The following is a 16,062-nucleotide window of genomic DNA, read 5'->3' as shown; positions in this document are numbered from 1 at the left end:
AAGGTTACAAGGTCAGATCTGACATCTAATATACTGGAAGCTATGTACTAGCATTCTTAGCAAGATTTTTAACGTTGCTGCCACTGTTACTTTACTACAAATGTTATTCTCCATTGGCCTGTTTTATAGGCAACATTGTAGAGACACCACTGGTTTTGCATTCTACTGATTAACGCCATCAAATGGATGCAGTTTTCTTGGCTAACACTTTTATTAGTTTAGTTTAAGCTAGTTTTCCAATATTAATATTGCATCATTGCATTATGAACAGGAAGAAAACAAAGTGAAACCTCCCATTTCTTTCAGGTTTGTTTTCTTCACTTTGTTTTTAGTGAAGTTCCAGCATTCCACACAAAAGTTACTTTTTAAAATTTGAGCTCTAAAGCCATTCAAAAAGCAAAAATCCACACCCTAGCTACTACTGCAAACAAATTGGCACTGTCCTCAGTCACAGACATGATTAGAGTCCATACTCGTTAGCTTGCAGACCACAGCGGTTAAACAATCAATGTTTCAGACAGCAAGGTTTTCTTTAGCTTTCACCATGGTGCCTGCCGCAAGAAAGCAGACAAAAAGGCAGGGAGGTAAAAAGGTCCTCAGACTAGACTGAGAGCCACTGTCAACTGGTCCTTAGGTATTCTGAAGGAGGACCAGAAGCATGCAAAGCTGCTGTTCCAATTTTTGCCAGAACCACACAAGGCTCCGTTTCATTAAAGTGAACCTTAAAGCCAGAAATATAGCTCATAAAAGAGAAAATGTGACCAGCCTGATACATTATTAACCCTTCCAACAGTATCACGGGGAGCCATTACGAAGCATAACAAGCACTCGCATGGGAGCTAAACTCACGCTTTGATTAGACAGCTGCCTTTCAAAAATTTCCAGCATGAACTGTGGGAGCTGAATATACAGGAGGAGGAGAGAATTTCATCTCAACAAATTCATTACAACCAAGTATAATACCAACCCTGGGACGTCACTCCAGGCTCTAAGCATTTAAATTTCAGGACACTTTACAGTATATGGAGGCTCTGGGGGTTGCACCTTAAGACTCGTCCTAAGTCAGCTGACAATGAAACCAAACTTCTCTTTGGGTCACAAAATCAGAAGGCCACATCTTCCATAAAAGCAAAAATGGACATTCTTACAATTTTTTGTAAACCATCCTGACTGGCTCACTGAAACTGAAGCTCGTTAATTCCCTTCCAGTGGAGGCTTCCCTGAACTCCACCCACTATGACTCCAGCAACACACGGTACAGCTGCGAACCTGTCAGCAAGCATAAGGCTCGCAAGTCATCTTTCGCAACACAAAGTACAATACTTCAGAACAGCTAAGGAAGTCAAGGGCAGACTATTTCCTGACTTCTGCATTTCCAGATCCCTGTAAAAGCCACTTTACCACACATATATATCTCTCTAAAGTTCATTACTATTACATGCATGTCAACATGTCTATTTTAATGAAGAATTATTCGCAAGCACTTGCCACACAACCACAACTTCTTCAATATTTGTACTTAATTAAGGATTTAGTTTGATATGTATTTAAAGCAAAGGGTACAGAATTTAAAGTCTGCCAGGGAATAAATTAGATTACATTTCACAGTAGTTTTAAGTTCAAGCTTTAAAATACACTTCATGAAGAATTTAAAATTAAACTTTAAAAAAAACTGTTACAGCTTGCTTGTTTCCAAAAGCCATCTTTCAGCTTGTAAATGACAGGAGTCTTTGAAAGTGCATTGTTTGCCACAAGCTGCAGCTAATAAATAAAAACAAGTCACTTATGTTTATACTAATTTTTTTGGCCTTTGGAAGCTAATTTGAACCACACGTCAAATAGGAAAATAATGGGAACTGTAGTTACCGCTTTTCTAAATACAACATTAATCTCACTTGTAAGTAAGAGCATTCAAGATATGTTAAAAAAAAAAAAGAAAAAACCCTAGGAATTACATAAGTGGCAAGGCCAACTGCTCGCAGAAGAAAAATTGTAACTCAGACTGTATTGTGCAAACAGGACCTTATGGCCAAAGAAATGTAGACATCAGTGGAACTTCCCTCATCACAGCAACTGAGCAGCACAGAGAAAGTTTGATTCCCATAATGAACCCAAATCCAAGTAAAAGAAAACAAGTACATTTTTTGCAGTCACAATCAGAGGCAGCCATCTTAGTGTAAAATGACATTTGCCATTGCCAGCTGAGAAAAGTTTTAGGCAATTTCCAGTATTATGTCAAATACAACCCCCCTCTTCACTTACTAAGTAAGCATGCACAAATATTTAGATTTCTTCCTCTTCTGGTTAATAGAAGCTAGAAAGATTGGGAAAACTACTTGATCTTTATCTAGTACTTAGATCTTCAAAGAGTACAAACATTAATTAATTCTCACAACACCTCCCTGTGGAATGCAAGTATCGCATTCCCCATTTTGCAGATTTGGAAAAAACACAAATCAAAACCCGAGTGACAGGAAAAAATCTTACCAATCTTGGAAAACAATTCCAGCAAAATATTTAAGAAGTCTGAATTCAGCCCTTCTTAAAAGTGTGCTGAACAGTACTCTCAAACCATAGTTTAATCCTGAATCTGGGTATCTGAATGCACATTAAATGTCTATTTGCTGTGCTCAAGTTGCACACAGCAACACTGAGATATTTTAGTAAAACTGCATTCACATCTCCCTACCTGAAGATTAGCTAAAAAGTCAGAAAACATTCAGTAAAAAAAAATATTGCTCTTACCTTCTGCTACATCATCATCTACAGCGCCTTTCACCTGAGAAAAACACCACTGAATGTCATTTCCTCCTCCAGCTCCTAAAAAACACAATAAAAAAAAAATGAGACCCCCCACAGGAACCCAAAGAGCACACAATAGTTACCAATTGAAAATTTCAGACAGCATTGTACACGCCTACTTCCTCAGCAATGCTGTCTGCACAATTGCAAATTGCCCCTCCCCACCTTTTTCCTCTACAGATATTGTTTTTGTCAGGAGTGCTTTGCCACTGTTCAATGCAACGTTGGTCAAAAACAGCGTAAGCATAAGCAGTAACAGTGATAAAAGCTTTTATCCCCAAAAGCTCACTGGAGTAAGTAACATTGCTAGAGCTAACTTTAACTGCGCATTTAAAATGAGCGTGCACGAACATCTCATTTCCCACAAAGTTTCTTCCTACTTTAAAAGTCAGAGCCCTCTACAAACACACACGCACCAACAACTTCAACAGCAACCGTCAGAAAAAACTGTACACTTTTGGAAAATTTCAATCTTTCGATCAATATAAACCAAGCATGCTATTCATTTCCTTCTTTCACAGAAACATTGAAATGAACCTACATACTAAAGGCTAAAAAATAAAATTTTACCACTCTTTTAGAGTCTCTTCGCAGAAGCAATGAAAGCAACTATCAGCCTTAAAAAAAAGCATGCAAATCTGAGCAGAAAAGCAAACAAGCAATCTGATGTTAACAAGTTCTACTACCATAGAAAACGGATCGAAGAGAAAACTTCAGGAACATTACTGCCTCGGCGGAAGGCAGTGATTCATTTGAACCCTGCCACCAAAACACACAAAAAAAATCACCACCCATTTATTTTGCATTTCATTCTGAGCAAATCACTGCAGGGCTGCGGACGTACAGGAAGAGACTGAAATGGGCTTGCCTTTTTTTTTTTTTTTTTTTTTTTGAAAGCCACTGTCAAAATGGAACTTTTCCTCAGCACATTTTAAACAGGCTGAGCAACAGATGGCATTTACACTTCAATCCAGAGGTCTGTTATCGCTTTTGGAATAATAAAAAATACAAAAGGGACTTCTTTCCTCTTCTACACTAAGTTGGGAGGTGGGGTGTCAAAGACGTAGAAATCAGAAGCCCCAAAATAATCTTACCAAAAAAGACCAAGTGTCTCAATGTTCAGTGCTGGAATACAATCACAGTCCAGCTTGCATTTTTTGCTTGCCTTAATTTCTTTTCTGAAGGATTACAGACATGAAATCTACATAACCTGACAAGGTGAAGGCAGGTACAAACATCCATCGATGCAAGAGATGTCGAAATGCTTTTTGCACATACGCTGGAAGGGTTTGCCACATACATCTCCACCATTCCCTAAAACACGTACAACCCATTTTCTTTCCTCTCTCCAACCTCTTCATTTGTCATTTAGCAGCTGGCACCATGGAAGCATTTAAAGGGGACAGCTTGTAAGAAAAATCACTGCTCTTTCTACTTAAGGCTAAAATGCTATTTTTCACGTAATTTACTTGAACCAAGTTGGCACTTCCCCCCCTCCCCACGACTAAAACAAAAAGAGGAGGGTGGAGCATGGGCGTATGGTGTAGGGGGAAAAGGCAAAGCACAAACCTAATACAGCCTCTCATGCTTGCTCCTCCAAATGCAAAGCGCTGAAAAGACAATTCATTTGCAGAGGAGGGGGATGAGTGTATTTCCAAATTAAGAAATCACAAGGAAAAATAAGAAGGAAGAGATACCTTATGCACACATACTTCCAGCCTACCAAGAGCACTTTAGGATGCAAAATGGGGAGCAAGCACAGGAAGGAATGAGAAAGAGAACACAGAAAGACCTGCACCCAATTCCACTCTCATTTGCAGATGCTTGAGAGCTGCACCCTACGGAAGGTGCAATTGCACTTTTGACACAAGCACGTCTGCACCCTGGAACGCCTCTCCGTGCACAGCAGCACTTCCCTGCACGGCCCTCGCTAACTCCGCCTGAGAAATAAATACAACATACGACGAGCACGTTTACAAATTCAAAAAGCCGGGGGGGGGGGGGGGGGGAGGGAGGGAAGGCAAGAGACCCACCCTGCCTGCAAACCTCCTGCACGCTCAACTTCAAATACACACTTCCCCCGTGGAAGACCCTCCACCTTGCTTCTTTCATGTCTTTTTTTTTTTTTTTTTTTTTTTGGTAAGGGAGGGAAAGGAAGAAGGGGTGAGTGGGAGGAAAGCACGATTTCCCAGGAGGGGGGCGGGGGGGGGTGTAAAAAAATAAACGAGGAACGCGCAGGCGAGGGAGGGGGCCGGAGAGCGCGGGGCCGGGGCAGCCGGCTCGGGAGAGACAGCGGCGAGCGGGGGAGCGAGCCCCGGCGGGCGGGGGAGGGAGGCGGCGCCGCCCGCTGCCCCCGACCGGCAGCCCCGCCGCCATGCCGCCGCTGCGGCCTCACCTGCGCCCCCCGCCCGGCGGCGGGTGCCCCGCGGGGGCAGCCTCCCCTTACCTGCCATGTTGGGCTCGCGATAGCGGCCGCGGCGGCTCGGGCGGTCTCGGCGCTGCGCGGCGGGGCCGCCGGTGCCGGGCGGGGGGCGGCGGCGGGGAGCGGATGGCGGCGGATGGCGGCGGGGGTGCGGCCGGCTCCGCTGCTGGGGCTGCCCCCGCTCCGCGCCTCGCTCCGGCCCCCCCCCAAACGCTCCACTTTCAAAATGGCGCCGGCCGAGCTGGGGGTGACGTCACCCGGCGGCGGGGTGTGGAGGGGCGGTGCTCCGGAGAGGGCGGGGCGGGACGGCGCGGCCCGGCGGGTCCCTCGCCGCCCCCCGTAGGGCCGGGCGGGGCATGGCGGGCTGCCGTAGTCCGCACCCCGCGCCTCGTCCGCCGGCGGGGACCTCCGCGCCAGGCCTCTTCCGGGGGCTCGTCCCCTGCGGGAAGGCCTCCTCGCAGGGCCCCGGTCACCTGCCGGGCGGGGTGCTCGGCAGGCTGCGCCCTTCGCTTTGCTCCTTCCCCGGATCTCCCCCGTGCCCGTCGTCGTCTCTGTTCTTTCCCTCACTTCCTTCTCCTGCCGTTTCCTCACGCGGCAGTTCCTCGCCGCAGCCACACAACCCGTTTGATGCACGTTTTCCACCCTCTTGGATGTCTTCCATAACGTCTGCAGAGTCGGTCTCTGGTTTCACCGAGAGCGTCTTTGCGTTCTCGTTGCCGTTCCCCGCGTACGCCCGGCCATGCTTCCCAGCCATTTTTAGCCTCCATCCACCTTTCACACTGACAGCCAGCGAGACGTACAAAGCGCGGCTCCGAGCTGAGCCCAGCTTGGCACAACTCCCGCTGGCTCCAAAAGGATGAAGGCTCCTTTTTAGCTCCCTGGGTCCCGGTTAAAGTCTCAGTTGCAGTTAACACACAGGATTTGGATAATTGATTCACTACAATCTATTTAAGATCTTGTGAAAGTCATCAGTTTCCATTCACAGATGTTTGTGCAAACATTTTCTTTCTTCTCTGGCTGGGTAGAGCTTGCTAATCCAGATTTCACTTTGAGATTCATGAGCTCATCCTGCAAACCCAGCACTGCCACAAGCTCCCAACGTGCCTCGAAACAGGTATCCTCAGTCATCACGTACACCAATTTTGCATTTCCAGATCAAAACACCCAAGAGGCTGCTTTTCTTAAACGAAAGACTGCTGAATTCCTAGTAAAGTACAGCACAAAACACAACTCTGGGAACTGAACGCCTCTAAAAAGAGACAAACACAGTCAGGCTCCCAATGTTTGGGAGTAAACACCAGAAACCCACAACTGGCCCGCTCTATAGGCTGCTTTGGACAAATGCAGATTTATCTCCACATTCCTGATTAAGATTGCATGTGCAAATAAAATCAATCTTGGAAACAACAATAAAGTAATGTTTGAAAGAGCACTCAACACATATGGAGCATTCTAAAGAACTGCAACTCACCTAAGTGTGGGAATATCTGGAACAAAGTATTTCGCTTAATCCATTTTGAGAGCAATCCAAAAAAATCTAAAAACAAACACACCGCAAGTTTGAAAAAGTTCACAGTCAGGACAGGCTCTTTTTGGATCACTACAGCATTAAGGCCCTTCTCTTAACACCCAGGTCCCCATTCCCCAGAGCTCAAGAACAAATGCGCTCAATTTTACAAATTTGTGGCCGTGTTTAGTCAATACCAAATTCAGAATGAAAGCTGGCATTCCTCTTTTTTCCAGATTCCTTAAAAACATCCTTTTCAACCTGGAACAGAGTTGTCCCGCAAACATTTAGCAAGAAAATTTGCAAATAAAATCCAACTCATCCATTGCCTTCTGTACAATTACTGCAGAATTTGGCCCTCATAGTAGAACAAGCATTGTTTCAAGAACTTCTGTTGCTAAAAAAAAAAAAAAAGCAAGACGACTTGCAATTAGCTCTGTAATATAAATTAATGAAGCTTTAGTATATACCTTGTAATTAAAACAAAATCCCTCTTAGAAAAGATTTAATATCATGGTGCCGGAAGGATGGATCATGATTCCAGCATTTCAGGTTTTTGTTGTGAACTAACTGAGCTACAGAATATGATGAAGTATAATAAATAATTAACATTAAATCATAGACAGGGTAATTAGCAAGACATCTTGGGAATCACAATCTTTGCTTGGGTGTTCACTTGCTTGTTAATTCGGACAACACGAGTATTCACACTAGTATAATGGTTAGTGCAAATTAGCAAGAGTGCATTTCACAGCTTTGATTGGAAGTCTGTAAGCACATACTCACGCCCCTCTGATTTCACTGGAGTTTCAGCATTTGTTCAGGTGCTCTGGGGAAACAGCAACTGTATCATGTTAAATTTATACACAACCACCAACAGCACAAAGCTTTAATGAACATTTATCTATTCCGATCATGCTTTAATTACTAATTCCTACTCTACAGACAAACCCCTTCAGCTCAGACTGAAGAACATCTCCAGGAAATGGGAGGGACGTGCAGGGACAAGGACCCACAGAAAAGCATTTCTGGTTGTATTTGTTAAAGGCCACGGAACTGCCTACAGAGCGGTCAGTTCACAGCAGCGTAAATCAGAGGCTGTAGAAGTTAGAACAACTTGAAAATCAAAATGTAAGATGTGACTGGCAGCCAATGAAAATATACATATTAATGTCAAATCACAGATCAAACAACTAAGGCACCAAAGAACAGCTCTATCAGCAATTAATTTTCTATCTGCTTTAGTTTCCCAGTAATTTGACCCGTTAGACAAGACTATGATGAATTACAACAATTCCGTTTAGAAATAAAGGGAGTAATTATCACCAAAATTATCACTGGAATTTAGTAATAGCTGAGCCATCTGAGGTCACATGCAGGTTAACATCAGGGCAATGTAATTCCCTACAGCGTACTCTTCTGTACTTCACTCTGTCTAGCTTGAAGTGTCTCATCAAGTGGTTTCCATTGCTTTTTGGAAGAGCATTTCACAGCCTAACAGCCTTTGCTCCTAGAAAATGTTTGCTAATATTCACCCTGTGTTTCCCCATTCTTAATTTCACATAATTGTCTCTACGTATGTACCCACCTAATTAACGATTATCAAAACACTACTGAGTCACATCTTAATAATGCCAGATGGAAGTTCATGCTTAACAAAAGGTCAGGCAGACCCTGATTCTGCAATGAGTTTCAGGCCAACGCGCAGGGTAAACTGCGTTTGGTGCAAGTCCCAACCCATCTAACCTCTTTGTGTTACAACACCACCAACCTCGCTAAAGCAGGTAGGCCCTTAACACTATCTGCGGTGTGCCAGCTGCCGTGCCAGGAAGTCTTCTGTGGGCACGCAGGACTTTCATTTGCTTTTTCTGACAGTCAAGCTTTACTCCGTCCAAGTTCATTTCAACCAGATCCCACCTGTAAAGCCCCAGCGGCCAGAGATTTTCAGCTAAAGCCAAGGTTTAAACAAAGGTTTAAGCTCTTCCAGTTCCTGCCTCACTGTCCTAAACTTGAACACTACAAATACATATATCGCACCCTACAGCAGTTCCACCAAAATCACTGGGTTTTATTTTTGGAAAGGGAAAAAATGAAACCAAAGTTTCTAGCAGTTCTGAGCATCTGTACTGTTGGGGAAATACTCAGAAGCGGCATAAAATGTCATCCTCCCCTGATCAGTCACTGGGCAGTTTAGTCTAAGTATTAACAATCATAAAAAGCAGAAGAGGATGGTACATACTTTCAGTCCACTTTGCAGCTGCCAGTAATTTTCTAGAGAGCCATTTCCCAAACAAAACAATGTAACAGTACTATTTAATGTTTCTGTAACTGAGTGCCCCAAACTACTCATCATTGAGCAAACTCACTAATTCTGGTAAACAAGCAGCTTGTGTCATCTCAAAAGTGTAAAGTTCATCAGATTAAAACTCTGTTATTACAAGGGGAAACCTCAGCATTTTCTTTCAGAAATTACTAATGTCTTCTTTTCTTAACTTCAGCCTGGTACAAGCAAACAGAAAAGCTAATTAGGCTTGGAAAGAATTTCATATATTCATTAGAGTATTAGCTTGCAAGACAGGGTAAAACCAGCTCCAAAGTTGATTTGTTTAGACCAGGTCTAAATTACAATGACTGAAACCACAATTTACAAAATATTCATTTAACGGATTATTTAAGCACAATTGGTACAGGATTCATGCACCTGAATTTTGGCAGGAGTTTTATTTTAAAGCAAGTGCAAAAATACATGCAAAGATACAGGGAAAACAAGGCTTCTGGAAAAGAAGAAAAAGGTCTTAGAAGTAGACAGGAACCACCTGTTTAGAGGGAGGAAAACAAGTATTTTTCAACTTGGAAGGCTTGTTTGGGAAAGTAGGAGGTGTCCCAGTATTCTGGGGTTAAAAATTAAGAAAAGAGGGATAATTTAAGATGCAGAGAAAAATTACTTTCCTATTATTTTTAAGTCTCTTACTAAATTTTTTTTTGCAAACTGTAGTTAGTTCTATGGGAGGACGATTCCTGTGAAAAAATAAGATAAATGTTATGGGAAGCTAACAATCCTATTGAAACTAAAATTGCAGCCATAGGAGAAGATAGAAGATTCACAAGACCCAGCTTTAGCCCATCCTATAACTGCAATTAACAAAGAGTATAGTTCAGGATAACACGGCACTTTGAATCTTCCACCTAAGGATAATTTGGACATAACTTAGAACTCTGAAACCTACTAGGAGTAGAAAAAACAATCAAGATGAGAATAGTCAGCCTAAACTAAGCACCACGAACACAAGGCGAGGCAGTCCAAACGTGTTTTTATTCTAACAAGAACAGTTAAACACTGAACTACATTGCCAAAAAAATCTGCAGCACATCCACTACCAGGCACTTTTAAGACCAGATTAGATAACCACCTACTGGGAATAGTCTAAGTAGAGCTGCTCTCTGCCTGAGGGTAAGAGCTGCCTTAGTCCTTTCCAGCCCCAGTTTTCACCATTCTACAGAGAAACCCCATTCTTCAGCTTGAAAACACGAGTTCTTTGTACCAGTGACAAAATCAAGATACACCAAAACCAATAAATCCAAACTCGGACAATATTTTTAAAAGCATTACAATTTCCTTCTCCTATTAGTCTTTAGAAAGAGGATAATTCATTCAAATACATTGAGATCAATGAATGAAGGGAACAGAACAGCAATATCAACAATTATAACAAAAAGTTATCTTGGGGGGGAGAACACTTCATATATAGACTTAACTGATAACATGCTGCATGTCTAAGAAGCGCAGAGTAACTCGCAGGTAAAAAGAGCCTCAGTCATCACCACCTTTATGAGGCACATTGCAGGAAGGGGAGGAGCTAAGATACAGAACTGCAAAGAGCCTTGAATAGTTTTTGTTTGGGATTGTTTGTTTTTGTCTGTTTTTTTTGTTTGTTTGGTTGGTTTGTTGTTTTTTTTAAGCCTCCAAACTCTCATGGCCTATACGCAGAAATGTTTCTTTTTGGGGAAGGGTTGCAGTCTTACTGAGGGAACAGAAGTGTTCATTTTTCCCTACTAATAAGCCTACACAGGTGATCTAAATAAGCAAAAGACAAGCCTCAGAGACTCTTATGAAACAATTTTGCTTAACAAAAGCAGGAAGTTGAAAGCAAATGTGTCAAAAACACTGCCGTCTATAGGATTTCCCTGTTACTTTTAATAGTGGGTTTTAGCATCTTCTATTTTAGATTCTTACTAAGGCAAAGTACTTTATGCATTAATTAACAAGCTATTATCCTTCACTATGAGCTGGAAAAATTACACCTGCGCAGGTTTATTTCCAAAGGGATATGTAAATATAAGTGTTGGCTCAAGCCCTGTGGTTATCTTGTATGTATCACTGAAGCCATTGTTACTAAAACATACGTAGAAAGCCAACTGATCTAAAAAGAACGCAATCAGCTCTTTGGAATCATGTTTTTGTACTTTGAAGCAGCCTGTAATTTTACTAGCATTTTGCAGTAAGTTAATTGCTAGCCCTGTGTGGTGCTAGCAGGGTATATGAACTTATCACATCAATGACCCCACTTTGCCAGGAGAAAGGTTCCTTAAAAAACATGGATTGTGGGAAGGAATGATTAAATATATAATTTGGAATAAAATTCCACTGTAGTCTTCGAACTCAAGCAGTCTCGCTCTTGATCCTAGGCTCTAGTCAAGTCTTATACATTCAATCGGCTTGGTGTTACTAACTTTTCATGGTATTTAAAGGGTGTGAACAGATTAATGTCCTAAGCCCTGGAATCATAAAAAGACATAAAAAATTCAGCTGATATTTTTCAAGGAGTTTTTAGCTTTTGTGATTCCAGAGGGAAATGGGAAAATGTGACAAACAAACAAACAAAACAAGAAAGCAAATACAAAGAGCCTAAAGATATTATATCTTTAAAACTCTCTTGATTCTGAAGCCATACTGTAAGTGGAAGTATTAGTAGTAACTTACTCTAAGTAGTAACACTATCACTCTAATATTGCTCGAGCCATGCTTGCAAAAAATGACGCATGCAGGTAACTAGCATGATTGAATTTAGTCATTCATTAACTTATTCCTTGATGTATGAGTTCATGTACCTTTTGGTTTCATTTTTCATTAACAAGAACACAATATTTCTCGGGTATTTTTTAAGTGTTTCAAACTTTCTTTAATATAGCAAACCTTATTCAAGTATTTGTAGCTGAAACTGTTCTGAAACATTCTTCGCTTGCTTTGCTTCGTCACACAGTTCTGATAACAGGTTTGTAAGGATCTGAAGGTAATGCCAGGAATGAACTGAGAAGGGAAGGAAGGGAGGCCGAAATTGCAGAATGAATTGTTCCATTCACATGGCTTTTCTGCTAGGGAATAAGTTACCATTGTAAACAGGAGAGAGGTGTGGTTTGCAGATCAGACAGGAAATCCTTAGTTCTAATCCTTGCTGTGGTGTTGATTCCCTTGGAGACCTTAAGCAAAGGCTTTCTGTTCCTATTTTTTTTTCAATTTGAAATAAACTGGGGATGATAGCACTTAACTAGCTCATAGGAACAGTCCTTCAGTTAAAACATTTATAATGTGCTTTAAAAACAGCTCATGGTACACAGGCTTGAAATCAACTTGGGCTACTTGTCTGAGGTTATTTCCTTACTCTGCTCTGAGGACCAGGGACCTTTGGGGGCCCAACTCACCAGTGCACATGTATGGGCTTGGTTTTCCTCACTTGTAACAATGCAAAGCAGATGCTTTACCAGGGATACAAAGAAATGTAGCCTCACAACCAACAGCCATTATCTGGTGTGATTTGTGGCCAGGCAGTCTGCTCTGCCATGCTCGGTACACACTGTGGCTTCATTTAACCCTGTTGTAAACAGATTTCTTAACTTTTTTTCCCCTCAGGTTGCAGGGAGCACACCTGCTAGCGAAGACATGTGAGAAGGGGTTATGGCTGAGGACAGTATGTTCTTTAGGAGGACTCTTCTGTGTGTCAGGCCCTCATTAGAAGCCACATGCTTTGGTTGTTGAGCAGTGTAGCAGTCTCTTGTGCCCAGAGAACCCACATACCAGATGCAGCTGTCTGGCAAGCTGTTCAGCTATGTCTGACATGAAGTGTCCTAGAACCAGGAGATGATGGTGCTGGGCTGGGAATACCAAAGCAGCATAGAGACTGGAGACAGCACTGTATGGAGTCAGTGCAAAGATTCTGATTTTTTTAGTGCAGATTCTCTGTATCAATGTAAACAACCATGTAGGGGATGAATCAGACTTACAATCTTATCCTACTTTAATCAGGGAGATCCTGCGGTAACATGGTCTACTAACAGCAGCATGGAAAGGCAGAAGTCCAGGCTCCTAAAAAGTATGCCTTCACCTCAGGTTTCTCACTTTTTCTGTAACTAGTGCTTACAGCTAGAGTTCCAGAGTTACTGAGCTACTCTAGCTAGTCCAGAGAAGCCCATGGAAATGTTTGTAGAATTGAAAGACAATTTTCTTCCAACACATAATTAGAGAAGGAAAACTCATTAAACAGTTGCCTGTTACTTACCAAACCTTGTTGGCTTCTCACTTAGCTGCAAGCATTTTGAGCTGTCAAAACTGCTGATAACTGTTGCTGAAATTTAGAGAACAATTTTCTCAGTATTATTTGTAACTACTTTTATTTAAAAACCCGTTTAATCCTTGCCCTGAAAAGCTTTATAAACTAGGCTTAGTTTGAAAGACCTCTCACCGAGAACCTAAAGAAACTAGGTCCTGGTTTGCATATCATTTGTCCTCAGGACAATATACTATCCTGAATTTAGCCATGAAGTTTTACCTGTGTAGAACTTCTATTGCCTAGTTAAAAGAATCCACCTGACTGGTGGGAATCTCCCAAGTTAGTCCAAAGACATCTCTCAATGTTTGCAGGATCTGTTTTTCCCATGCTTCTCCATTCCTTCTTATGTATTTCCCACATATTCCCCTACTTCACTTTCTCCTCTTCCTCCCTCTTTTTCCTTTATCTCTCCCCTTCCCCTCCAGAATCCAAATTGTATCTTTGATCATCAGAGAAGCAAGAACAGAACAAAAGTGGCAACAGGCCCAGTAGTTTTCTTTTCCTTTTGCCTCCACTGTTCACGTTACTCTGCATGGAAGCGCCAGAGCATACAGATGACTGAGTAACTCTCATGTGGTTTTCGAGATCAGAACTCTGATCACTAAATTACATGCTCACGCTTTAGACAAAGTCATTCTCAGCTTGGCAAATGAGAAGCTAATTACAAGAGACCAATAAAAGAAACAGTTATTTGGAATTAAGCCTGTCAACATGTCTCAATATTACTGCCACAGACAACTGCTGCCATCCAGGAGGAAAATGTATCAGTTTCTTCAAAGGCCCCAGAACTGCAACGCATTCAAGGTGTGCACTAGAAGATATGGCTTTAAGAAGCTGTGTAGAGGGAACCCCTGAGAAATAGGAAAAGGGCAAGTTGTTTAACAGTGATGCTTAATTGGCCTACCCTAGAGACTACTTAAAAATCCTAGACAACAGTAAGCCCTGAATCACTCTCCTTATTGACCTTCCTCCCTTTCTCTTTCAGTGCCTTTATCTTTTTTGCACTTACTTCACCACTTGGAATAGAACAAATTTTTATTTGAGGTTCCCTGTACATACTGTTTTTCACACAATCTTGTTTCTTGCTTTCTCCTTCAGTAAACAGAGATCTAGGTACCTTTATCTAAAGGGGGGCGGGAAAGCATTTGTTTTCTGAACCAGAAGTTACTTTGTAAAAGATTCCAAGAAGGATGGAGGAATAGAAAAGTAAACAACTCCTTTACTGATACTTGATTATCAATTCATTTAAACTACACGAATCCTGTTCTTGGGCAAATACAAGTATGTAGAAGAATACTAGAAGCTCCTGCTTCTAAATCATCAAATTGTACATTTTTATTATTGTTATCCTATTCCTATTCTCTGTTGTTTGATTAAAACCAATATACTCTCAAAAGGGTATATTAAACTTAATGTAGACATGCTCGTAGTTTTGGCTAATAGCTAGCCCTTCCAAAAAAGCACAGCAGTTCCTAACAGTTGCATTTGGACTTAAAGCTGATCTCTCCTGGCATGCAAGCAGCTTAAACAGCAAGCTGGAAAAAGGGGAAATGTGGATTTCCACTCCCCCTCCCATAAGGCACTGGTATTTTCTCTAGCTCCATCAAAACCTCTTTGCTTGTGTTTCACCGCTCTCTGTTTAGCGGTTGGTTACCCCAGCTGCACAAACACAAGAGATCTGCTCTATTCCCTCCTGGAGGTCAAGTCTCAGAGAGTGAATATCACAACCCCAAGACCTTTTGACATTGGAGCACCTCAGCCATTTATGATCTATAATTAGGCTCCCACCTTCTCATCATTTTATCATCAAACACTGATTTCAGAGTCCTTCAAGGGGGGAGCTGGTGCCTTCTCTGACACAAGCAAAGACTGGGCACACCAACCTGAAGTTTTCTTGATATAATCATTACTGCAGTGTTCATTTAAATGTGAATGTGCAATAAAATTGATTTCAGAACTAGAAATGTTATCACTAACCTAGCACAAAAAGTAATAAAGATTTGAGTATGTTGTGCCTTTTGCCCACTCTCACAGAAGTCAACATAGATCTTCATTAGTTTCAGCGACATTTAGATCAGGCTTTAGGTACAGACCCTGCCAACAACCTTAAAGTCAGGTGTTGACAGGTGAGTAAGGATGTTTTTCTGAAGTACAAAGAGGGAAATGTTAGTCAGGATTCATAAATACATATGCAGGTGTAAGTACTGCCATTTGTTTCAAGTAAGAACTATAGAGGTTTTAGTACTTACATGGTATATCTGTGTAATGATGAGAAGCATAGCGAACAGGGACAGATATATCCAAAAGACATCCAGGTAGTTTTGAAAAGAGCCATCCGTATCAACTGTGTGGAATTTAGAGCATGGTCATACGAGGACACGAGATCCAGTTGATGCGTCTAACAAGTCACTACACTGAGATACAATAATTAGTCACATAACATTTGCCTACCGTGTTGCATGCAAAGTGAAATGAGTTCATCTGAGCAACTAGTGCAAGGTTTAATTATTAGAAAGTGGTTCAGGTTGACTCCTTTTACTTTGCTTAACAGTAGATTGAGAGCTTGCATGGAGCTAGAAGTATTATTCCCAACATTAAGCCAGACCACTGGGTAAAGCTACATTTCTACAGTTTCATTGTTTTACCTTTATGGCTACTGAAGTAAAAAGTAATCTTCTCCCATCCCCATTGCTTAAATCAAAATGAGGATTACGTATTCATGCTCT

The 16,062-nt window shown here is 41.7% G+C and overlaps 1 protein-coding gene across 2 annotated transcripts in view; it reads right to left on the bottom strand.

Annotated features, from left to right (window-relative positions):
* Positions 1-5,460, bottom strand: part of PPP2R2A (protein phosphatase 2 regulatory subunit Balpha) — a 40,246-nt gene extending 34,786 nt beyond the window's left edge. The window contains exons 1-2 of one of the 2 annotated variants that reach the window (XM_082495645.1): positions 5,249-5,460; positions 2,746-2,820 (exon numbers count right to left, since the gene is read on the bottom strand). In XM_082495645.1, the coding sequence (XP_082351771.1) occupies positions 2,746-2,820; positions 5,249-5,255 (82 nt within the window). In that variant the 5' untranslated portion in view covers positions 5,256-5,460. Of the gene's footprint in view, positions 1-2,745; positions 2,821-3,485; positions 4,139-5,248 lie in introns of those variants that run through there. The other variant, XM_082495646.1, reaches the window with a different exon arrangement.
* Positions 5,461-16,062: the final 10,602 nt, after the last annotated feature.

The sequence above is a fragment of the Vanellus vanellus genome (genome assembly GCF_965231255.1).
Source record: "Vanellus vanellus genome assembly, chromosome: 26".
Lineage (NCBI taxonomy): Eukaryota > Metazoa > Chordata > Aves > Charadriiformes > Charadriidae > Vanellus > Vanellus vanellus.
This window is presented reverse-complemented; position numbering and strand designations above follow the sequence as displayed.